This window comes from Meleagris gallopavo, chromosome 4, assembly GCF_000146605.3.
Source record: "Meleagris gallopavo isolate NT-WF06-2002-E0010 breed Aviagen turkey brand Nicholas breeding stock chromosome 4, Turkey_5.1, whole genome shotgun sequence".
Taxonomy (NCBI): Eukaryota; Metazoa; Chordata; class Aves; order Galliformes; family Phasianidae; genus Meleagris; species Meleagris gallopavo.
The window spans coordinates 46746982-46758477 of NC_015014.2; the positions used below are offsets into that span (position 1 = coordinate 46746982).

Here is an 11496-nt window from a genome sequence, read left to right on the forward strand (position 1 = left end):
GTTTAGAAAAATAAACAACCGTATGTCTAAGTACTGCTAAATGATCTTTCTTTAGAATACCTTCTTAAAAATCATTTATTATTATTTTTTATTCAAGATACTTTATTGTTCATCTTCATGAACACAGCCCCTCAGCCAGACTAAGGTGTGTTTTGAGGCTGCTTAGTCACCCCTCTTAATTTCAAAGAAAGTCAACAATGAACTGAATGCAGCATGTTCATTCTCTCTATTCTCTCCTTTTCAAAAAAGTCCCCAAAATAAAGCCAATATCCTGTGCACATCACAAACATTTCAGTGTTGCTCAATCCACAGTTCCCCTTGGTGCCCTTTCCTTTATGGCATCTATTTAATATTGTTGACCTAATCTATCCAAAAAGATCTGTGGCTTAATGCTCTATTGTTTCAACTTTGCTTTAAATCATTGGAAGAAGAAAATTTTATCACTGTTAAGTAAATAAGTATTGAATGTGTTTTCTCTAACAGACAAATTTGAAAAGTATATGTGTTTTAAGGAAGTGAATAAGCCTGGTTATAATGTCTTCATTTAGTGCAAGATTACGATCTGTTTCATTTAGCAATGTTTTTATTGTTCTGCATTTAGTGTCAAGTATATTAGCAAAGCTAATCTTGTGCAGGTTATTGAATTTCACTTCATTTTTAATGGATCATAACATTTAAAAACATGATGTGTATTTGAATAGCACAATTCAAGGCAAGCCACAGAAAAATTGGAAATCATCTTTCTTAGAACTGTAGTTAGTGTTTTAACTCCTTCAGGATAGAAATGAGGATATTAGAATAGATATAGTAAGATGTGTATTCTGTGATTCCCAAAGCGAGCAAGGCAAGAACTGAAATAACAGCTGTGTTATTTTGTTAGTACATTTCCAATATACAGAATTTTAAACTTAGAACTCTATTCTCATTTCATTCTTAAGCTACGTCCCTTTCCCTGTACTTTGTTTGTTCTTGGTTTCACTTTTCTGAATCTGTATTAATTAATATACATTTTAAAACAAAAAGCTATTTAGACCTTAAATAGACAGGCTTTTTAATTCTGCAAATACAGAAATAGGATCTTAGACAAGTTCAGATTTTTTTATGTGGTTATTTTTACAAGAGAATTGAATGAGGTAGCTTTTGAACAGTGCTGTATATACGTGTATCTTTGTCCTATTTTGTTAAAAAAAAAAAGAAACCTCAACTATCTTTATTTCTTTCAGAGGCAGCAGTTTATCTTCTGTGCCCTTAGAGATAACCTTCCACTCAGAATTTTCACTCTATAGAGTCTTAATAGGGGAGTTCTGTTAACATAGACATAACACTCAAGTGATATTCAATGGGCAAGCACATATGATAAACAGTAGCACTTGGTTAGAGACAGAGCTGCCAACAAAATAATGCCTTTCCAACTCCAACTATCCCAAGACTGTAGCTTGTGCGTCAATGGAAGCATAACCATATGAGATTTGTGTGGGAGCTGGAGTAGATTGCACTTGCCATTCAGCTTTGGGAATTAGCTTGTAGGTTGTCGGTGGTTTTGTATTGTATTCTCATGCAATGTATATGCACAAAACCAGCATGGTGTGTAGTCAAATGACATACACCATTACTCTAATATCATGCTATTTCCAGAGCTTATCTGCATTTGTTTAGTGCTCCAACTTTTTTAACTGAAGTAGTAAAATTTAGTAGCAGTAGGTGTTTTCATAAAAGAGAGATCAGACATTACTTTCTTCTGTATTTATTAACTTATTCACTATTTTTTACTAGGTTAAGTGATCTAATTAACCTTAAAAAAAAATACAATTTTTTTTGGTGATATGTTGTGTATAACTTCGCCAAGTGTTGTGATAAAAGATGAAGTTGTGAAAAGAGCGGCATGTTCTAAGATCTGAAACACAATTTAAGGATTTTGTGCGGATTATTTGAAAATATGAAGTACTTATTTTGTTACAGAATGTCTTTTTTGTGATTTGTTGGATTCATTTTCAAAGGAGATGTTTACGTTCCAACACAATACAGATAGGATATAATTTAGACAACTAAGCCTGTACAATTTAGAAAATGAATTTGTTACACAAGAAGTAGAATTAGGATCTGAAAGAACTTGTCCTTGCTAGGGAATAGGCTGAATTTGTGCACACCACATTGGCATGAGCCTAGTCATCATCACTGAATTTAACTTCAATATGTATGTGCCAGCTCCTTCAATTTCACTGTATGTTTTCAGTTAGATATTTTAGGTTTCCTTTTTTAGTCATTGTCTGGCTGTTACCTATACTGTCTAGCAACAGATATTGTTTGCTGAAAGGAAGCTGCCTACTTTTAAACAGTTCTTGAATAATATCCGTGCATTCAGAATATGTCAACGCCAGTATTTTTCACAGATGCAAATTTTATGTCAGTGAAAGACGTTCAATTTTACAGTCCTGTAGATGTATATCTTGTATTCAGTGCGCAGATGCAGTTTCAAAAGCTCCACTGTAAATCCTAGGCAATCAGATAGCTCCATTCTTAGCTTGAATGGATAAATCTGAAGTGCTAAAAGACTTTTAGCATTCATAGGCATATACTGTTGAGAAGGGAAGTTTTAGCAATATGAAGGTATATTTACCATCAAGTACAGAACGATTGATCTTAAGAGAAGGGAAATGTTATCAAAATGATCTATTAAAAGTTTCATTTCTTGATCTCTTTTAAAAACAAACTGATGAGTATTTGTTGCATCTTATAAGATAATGCTTGCCCCTGTTTTTCTGACACAGTGCCATCATATGATGGCCGTGTGGCTTCATCATATGATGGCAGAGTGGATGATGAGCTATAGAAGATAGTTCTCGACCTGTACATAAACTGTAGTCTTTCTTCACCATAGTGAGGTAAGATTCTGTCACTACATAGCCTTTGAAATTATTTAGACTGTTCAGAGTAATATATGATTTAGTGTAGGAGATTGTTTCCCTCTAATATTTTGACTGCCTCTTATTGTAGAGAGAATGCTTTGTATTAAAACTTTAGTTCATAAATGTTATTGGCTAAGCAGTGATAGGGAAGAAGGTTATTTTCATTTATTCCTTTTTCTTAGCGATGGCTTGAAAGTACGTTTTTTCAAGTTACCTAGTATGCAAAATCATCTGTTGCTTGAAGAATAGAAAACAAAAATTGCTGGAGTTTCCTAAGATCAGAGTATCACAGACTAAACTTTCCATATTTTTTTTCCCACTCAATTCAGGTTAAATGAATGTGATAGCTTGGATTTATAGAATGAAGGAATAAATCAAAATGCACTGGCAACTGTCTGACAATATACTGTGTGATTAGCATTTGAGTCACAAAGTTGCATGATTTGTTGAACTTTGCAGTGAAATTGTCAATTGGTAGCAAGATGCAAATGTAAATTCACGTTGTTTTAACTGAGACTAGAAAAGGTCAATAGTTAATCTTAAATAAGATTTCTGAAGAAGACAATGGATCTTCAAGAAGCTTAGTTTATTCTAAAATGTAGGTATTAAACAGGACACTACCTTAACAACTGCATATATTTGCATATGGATAAGGTCATTGTATCTCTGAGAAACAATCACTTCACTGATACTTCTGTGTAATTAAAATTATTTCCCTCTAGCTCAAGACCTGTGTTAAAATTTGCATGTGATAATTTTGAATATAAGATAGACTACATTTTCCCTGAGGTGCGGAAAATAATTAAGCCATATGTTGTGTGTCAAAGGAGAAAATTCTTCACAAAATACATTGTCTACCCATTTTCATACAACAAAATGTGCTTCCTTGTCATTGTACAGGCTTTAGATCACACCACCACAACTGACTCCAGATTAAATCCCCTTCTTTAATATGTGCAGGCCAAAAAATAGTAATTAGTGAATTATGTCTGCTTAGATTTGTGGATACTGAGTGAATCAGCAGATGTTTCTGTGTCTTGTCTTCCTTTTGGAATCATGACCTCTGGAAGCACTTCATGAGAGAGCAGCACAGGCTGAGTCCACTTAGCTTTGCTCTGTCATCCTCTGTAACAACCACAGAGGTGAAAATTCTTCACAGAAGATATAGAAATTGCAAAGCCTGAAAAGGTCTGAGTAGGTGTAGCTGCTGCTTCTCTTCCTTTTTCCATGGAGGTTAAAAATGTTTCTCTTCTAGCAGAAGAAAAGTCTCATCTAGGTTGATCCTGCAGAACCTAGGTGAAAGATTGCTAACAGTATAGGATCTGACTTAGGGAGTATAAATTTTCTCTAGGGATTCCTGTGACAACAATTTTATGAGTTTGCAGTTGTTGAAGCTGTTACTAATTTCACTGCTGTGGAAGCTCCTTAGCCTGTCAATATAGTGTAGGTTTGCTAAGTATTTCACTTGGTATTACTTTTTCTTCTGGAAAATATGTGATGGTGTGCCACAAAGGGAATAGTTTAGTTTGTTTAAGCGTGATTCAGCCTTGGATGTAAGAACTGACTTGCTTAAGGAATGGAGATTTCATTTCTGGTTGTGAGTTTCTTTTTGCTAAAATATTCAGAATAATGATCTAATCTTTCCTTCTGAAGTATCCTTTTTCCTGAATTTTTTGTAGAATTTCTGGCTTCCTACTGGGTTTTCATTAAGCATTGCAAAGTGTTTTTAACAACTGTCACAGTGAAGAACAGCACTCGTGGATCAAGTCTTATTTTCTCACATATATACAGTTGTAATAAACAAAATTTTAAAATAATTTTAAAAACTGACATTTAAATAATGATCTTGGACTTAAATTCTTCAAAAGAACTCCAGATGCAGCCTTTAATACGACATGACCTTAGATAAGCAAATTTCCACTTTGTTTTTTGTTTGGTATTTTAACATTCAAAATATAAGTAAAATTGTTGGTGTTTGTTTTTTTTATCCCCCTACAGGAGTTACTACTGTGTTGACAATGACTACACTGAGCATCAGTGCTCGAAATTCACTCCCCAAAGTAGCATATGCAACAGCTATGGATTGGTTTATCGCTGTTTGTTATGCATTTGTATTCTCTGCATTAATTGAATTTGCAACTGTAAATTATTTCACAAAACGAGGATGGGCCTGGGATGGAAAAAGTGTAGTGAATGATAAGGTAAGTCCTAAGGAAATAGCCCTATTTCCAATCAAGAGTAGTAAGCAACTATAATACTTTAAGTTGGCTATTACTAGAAAACACATGATCTTTAAATCATAAGAAAGGACACTGATTAGTGAGGGAAAATAAAGGGTGAATAAAGTAGGACTGAGAATACTATTTAGAACTTCTAGAAGTAATTTTCTTCGTCTTATTAGAGCTTAACTAGCACCTTTAACTTTGAATCACTTTGAAACGTAAATCATGTATAAATTCTTAGAAGTTACTAATCAAAAATATCCAGCCATACTGTGCAGTCAGATCATTCACTAATCGTTGCGTTTGAGGTGAGTAGTGTCATTTGGTGAAAAAAAGCTTTATGTGGGCTTCCTGAATATATGCAATATATACACACTCATGTATGTATCTGCATCACTTTCATGTCATAGTTATCAAGTGGCCGTTTCTTTAATCCATATTATTTAATATGTGAGGAAAAGCTATATAAGAATTTTTATTTCTTAAAATGAGGCTGCTTCAATTTTTAGCAGTGTTTAATGTATTATTTTCTTCCCCATTTTCAGCTTATAATAGCTGATTCTTGTGACAGTAACCTTTTGATAACGTTTCTGAGGAAAGTGGAGGATGTTCACAGCAGTTAACAAGAAAGCCTGGTGAGGTGACAGGATTATTATCCTGTAGCTTGTGACCACACTGTGTCACAAGGTCCTAGCCATCTAGCTGTACACAATACAAATACAGAATGAATTTCATTAAATGACTGGCCCTTGTCTGGGTTGCCTGCTAATTTCTTTCAGGGCAAGTCTTAAATGCATGCTTTAAACCAGAGTAAAGGAAATCATTACAAACAAAACAAACAAAGAAAACCCAAACAAACAACAAAACAAAACAAAAATCAACCCTATGAACTCTATATTCCTTGCTTATATTTATTTAATTTTATAAATATTTTGTAATATCTGATGGTGTTATGAAGCATCTGGGCTAAAGCTTGTTCAGTTGTGTTTTCACTTTGAGACAAACTTCCCTGCGCTGTACCAAGCATTGTCTGCTAAGAATCTAAATTTAACATACAAGGCTTGCTCTGAAATAGTGCCTCCTATTTTATTATTTTGGCCCATGACATCATGTTGGCAGAATGGCAGTAGAAGTTCAACCTTCCCATCAATATCCTGTTAAATTTTTTTGCCATGTGAAAATGGCAGCAGAGGGGCAGCCTGACAAAATGGCGTCTGACATGGAAGTATGCATGAAGCAAAGGTATGTCACTGAATTCCTCCATATGGAAAAAAAATGACACCCACTGGCATTCATGGACGCTTGCTAAATGTTTACACAGATCAAACAAGGTGAGTTCAGTGAGGTGGTGAGTGGTGCAATTCAGCAGTGGCAACAGCAACAGTGAATCATCTCCACTGGTCCAGATTCGTATGAGTGCAGCACAAAAGTTTTTGTTCAGTGCAGGTGAAAATGCATAGTTAATGGTGGTTGCTATGTTGAAAAATAGTGTTTTGTAGCTGAGAATTTGCTCTATCAAACAGTGCTATTATGCTCTTTGTATCTGTTGTAGTTTCCATAGGTATAAATAGGAACATTACTTTCAGAGCAACCTATTTATTTTGTATTCCTTATTTTTTCAGGAAATAAGTTATGGGAGTATAATTTTATTTCACAGAAAATGAAGAGTGTTATTGATCTCTATTAATTGTGGCTACTATCTCAACTACTATCTCTGCTTTTAGAGATATTTGTGTTCAACATTTTCTGGAGATGCAAGTTTCAGCAATATATGAACCTTAGTATATTAAAGTCCAGAAGAACTCCTTGGAAGCAACATTTTATGATTAAGAAATAGTCTATTCCTATTTTATGTAGTAAGAGCAAGTGTTTGGACAAGCCAGTGAAAAGGTATATACTTGGATGTGCAAGCCAGGGATCTCAAACTACATTTGAGCTGCAAGATAAATTATAACTGTTGTGGGTTGTTGTTTGTTTGTTTGTTTGTTTTGTGAAAACTTAAGCCTCAATTTTTCCTTTTATACCTTGGAACAACTTTCAAGAATTGGCTTTGAAGGTGCATGCAGAAAATCAAAGTATGGCTAGCCCCCTATGCGTAGAAGGAAAAAGACATGCTTTGTGTGCCTACCTGCTTTGCGTACTCACTGTTGGAAAAATTAATCTTATGCTCCTGTATCTCCGCTATGCTGAAATGTGCTGCAGATCTTTTAACCTTCAACAGTGAAAACCAGTTTGGAGACTCTAGCTGACTTTGAGATGCATACTTTATTGTTACGCTTCACAAAGAAATTGACTAGAGCATTTTATTATTACTATTATCAACAAAGTAAATCTGCAAAAATAAAAGATATTTAGCAAAAATAAAAGATATTTATACTACATCAAGAACATAAAGTTGAAACTGAGAACCATTAAACCATAAAAGTACTTTCTTGGGAGACAGTTAAACTCTATCATCTTTTATTTAAGAGATATATACATGATCATTTTTGTCTTTGAACTATGACTTTATATCACATTAAGCCTGAAAAATCTTTACTAGTGAGCAAAACTCCTGTTGAAAGCAACAGGATTTTTTTGTCCTCTTACAAATTTAAGACTTAGCCCATACCTGCACTAAGTAGAGCTAATGTTGTTTGGTGTCAATAATCCAAATTTAGTTATCTAATACATATTTTTTTTATATTGAGAACTGTCTAATTTATTTAATGACTCCTCAGATAAAACTCTTTTTTCAGTCATTTAGAAAATTTAATCCAGATCATATTAGTTGACAACTTTATTATTATTTAATCCAGTTGATTTCAAAAAGAGAAGAATATTAGAGGAAGACTTTATATATATTAATTTTCCTTGTCAGTATGGATCAGAAAAACAGCTGAATATACCTACACAAAAACTAATAACATCTAATTTATCTAGAAGATTGGAAGTTTTTCAGAATTCTGAAATTTATCCCTAATGTTATATAAACATTAGCTTCTAATTTAAACAGCTGTTCTACAAAATTTTGAGCACTTCTTCACTACGAAGAGTGCACGGAAGCACAGATATGCCTTAATTTTCTGGTATTGATAGTAATGTAGATGTGACAACATGAAGAAATTTTAAACAAACAGAACTTCTTACTTGCTGAATAAAATTAACTGGTAATATTCCTAAATTTGTGTCAAAATTTATAGTTTATCACTTTAATGTCACAGAAAAAAGAAAAGTTAAAGCAGATTGTTCTGATTGATTAAATAATTTTGTTCTATCCCAATCCCTAATCCTACTAAAGGAAAAGCAATTCTTTTGACAAAGAGTACTCATGTGGTTCTCCTAAAATTAGGATATTCTAATTTTTTCTTCCCAGATGATAGTAGAAGATGTGAAGTTTAATTTACTGATGGTTTCTCATTATTTTGAATGCATGAAGAACAATACATAATAGCTTAAAAATGTAGACTGTCACTGAAATTTTTTGGGGTGATATATGCCTTCTTTTTGGGTAGGATATGTTTTTCTATAAATTTGAATTTGCCACTTTTATTCCTGACGCTTATTTTAATATTCTTATTGTTTGTTTTGCATTTGCATTTTTATTATGCTAAGTCTGATATGACAAATACACATTAACTATTTGACTTCATGCTGTCTCTAATAGAAAAAAGAAAAAGCATCTGTCATTAAGAAAAACAATGCCTATGCAGTGGCTGTTGCCAACTATGCTCCAAATATTACCAAGGACTCAGTTCTACCAACCATCTCCAAGAGCGCTACAACTGCAGAACCCAACAAGGCAAAACCAGAAGCGAAGCCGCAGGAAGCAAAGAAGACATTCAACAGTGTTAGTAAAATTGACAGAATGTCTAGAATAGTGTTTCCAGTCCTATTTGGTACTTTCAATTTAGTGTATTGGGCTACATATTTAAACAGGGAGCCTGTCTTACTTGGCTTTGCACCATCAACCTAAAACCTGAATTTCACTAAGGACTTAAAACATCATTCTAATCAGATAGGCTGTCTGCTATGTACAGTACGACTAATAACTGCTAATATGTGAACCATTATGTACAGAGTGTATATAGATGTCTAATCTGTGTATCTCCAAAGGAGGGACACAGTGTTAATTCATGGGTTTGTAAACAGCACCCATGGCAAACATAGCCAACTCTCTAAAAGTTATACCCAGGGGAGCTCTGTTAAACTAGGATTCAAATATACAGAATTATATTCTCTCCGTACAAAGAAATAAAGATATGATCCTACATAATTATTTAGGAACAGTATTTTTTAATTTAAAGTTAAAATATTTTTCTATAAAGTAACTAATTCTACTTTAATGAAAGGAATTGTCATTTAAAAATGATTTTTTTAAAAGAGTGTAATTGTTTCATATAATAGCAGTACCCATGTACATAAGAGTACGGAGGTCATACAGTTCTGTTCACAATAATTCTGGATACTAGTTAGGCTGAGGAGGTAGTAAAGGCTACTATATTGCAAAAGCCACAAGTTTCTTACTTCTGTCCTGTTTGAAGTTGTTAATAAACTACTACAGTTAATTTCGGAGAAAAGTGTTGACTAGATTTCTAATATTTAATTAACTTTCACTCTTCACTGTTTTCTTAATTTGATGTTGCTAAGCCAGGTTGTCTGGCTCAACAAAGTTGGATTTTTGTTTCTTGATTTTTTTTCTGCTTTTTGATTTTATTCTTAATCAGATTATTGTCAGGTTCATAAAAGCACTCAAATTTTTCAAGGTTAAGTATATCAGTAACAATACATTCTTTTTCCTTGCTCAGTGTTATTATAAAATCTGCCGTTAAAGGATTTGCCTGCATTTTTCCCAGAAAGCAATGTTTTCACAGGAAACAAGAATTCATGATTTAAGTTCAGGAAATTGTCCATATGAATAAAATTTACTGCTGCTTTTGTAAATTGCAAATTTACATTTCGCTGACATAAATTTACAACAACTTTGTATACTAGAAATGGTTTTGCTAAGATTTGAATGTTATTTTTCTAATAAAAGGTCATGCATCATCAGTAGGTATCAACTGTATTTCATATATACGAATATAACAGAATTGGATCTGCCATTTGCAATTTTATATGAACATTTAATACTGATCAGTAAATTGTTTTTCATCTGAGCCTTTGCAAAGATTCTTTATGCCCCTAAAGGCCTGGTAAATCATGACGTAAGTAGTAATTGTGTACTCCATTTAGAATTTAGTATATGTAGCCAATCAAAAATATTTTGATTCACACATACATTAGCAGTTATTAGTTGACCGTTAGAAAAAGATACACCTTTATGATGATGTCTTCTAGTAGACATATGTAGTCGTATAGTGTCATTTATTGCAGTTTTGTACAGTACTTGAGTATAGTGCATTAAATAGGTATGTTCAGAGTTTAATAAAGTTGTAAAAAAAAATATTTCTAAAATCAAATAAAAGAGTATCTTAAGATATGGAAATGTGCTAAAAAACAACAAAAGGAAACACTGCTCTTATTTGTTGTTTTATTTTCTTGCATTTTCTTTGCTTTTAATGTGATTCTGTTTTGTACTTTGTGTGACTGTATAGATGCCAAGGTCACAAATGCATTTTATGAATAGAATGAATAGTTAAGACAGAGTTAACATCAGCAAAATAAAGGGAGAAGTATGGACAAGGTGTGTATCCCTTTAACTCCCTCTGATTAAACTTTCAGATTAAGCCTTTCTCATCAACAGTAGTTAAAAAAGAGCACTTTACTCATAAAATTAAAATAAAAATATCCTTATTTTCATATATATCTATATATATAAATGTAGATCTCCCAAGTAATATGGAGATGTGTGCAATAGTGTGATTATGAGCATAAGGCTGGAAGGCAAGCAATAAAAGAGACTTGTTCATGGTATAGTTATACATTTTTAAAATGTTTTATTTATAATTCTTAATTATTCCTTTATTGTCACATTGTCCAGGTATGAATAAATATATAAGTATGTATATATGTACAAATAATTGTAAATAATAGAACTGTAGAAAATCCCCTTCACTTTTAACTCTGTTTTTGGCAAAGGGCTCTGACTATATAGTTTAATGGAGGCCCATGCTTAACTGCTCTTGGACTTGAGTAGCTTGATTATGTTTTCTGTAGCTGAGGTCTTTCTGTGACCTAGTGAGAGTTCTTACCTTCAGTTCATGCCAGCAAGATGTAGGGACTCTCTGAACCTCACTGACTGGGCTTTGAGAAAGAGAAGTTTGTGTTTCACCCTTGGCCATATCCCAGGTACTCCAAACTCTTCACAGTGTTCAAATAATGTGCATTTTTCTACGGGTGATACTGTGCATTCAAAACTCTCCCTACTGCAAACATGCCTGTACTCA

General features: G+C 33.2%; 1 protein-coding gene across 2 annotated transcripts in view; it reads left to right on the forward strand.

Annotated features, from left to right (window-relative positions):
- The window catches only part of GABRA2 (gamma-aminobutyric acid type A receptor alpha2 subunit), a 54469-nt gene extending 43681 nt beyond the window's left edge, over positions 1-10788 (forward strand). For both annotated transcript variants that reach the window (XM_010710218.3, XM_019614879.1), the window contains 2 exons: positions 4905-5107; positions 8775-10788. In XM_010710218.3, coding sequence (XP_010708520.1) covers positions 4905-5107; positions 8775-9083 — 512 coding nt within the window. In that variant the 3' untranslated portion in view covers positions 9084-10788. The remainder of the gene's footprint in view (positions 1-4904; positions 5108-8774) is intronic.
- The last annotated feature ends 708 nt before the right edge of the window (positions 10789-11496 follow it).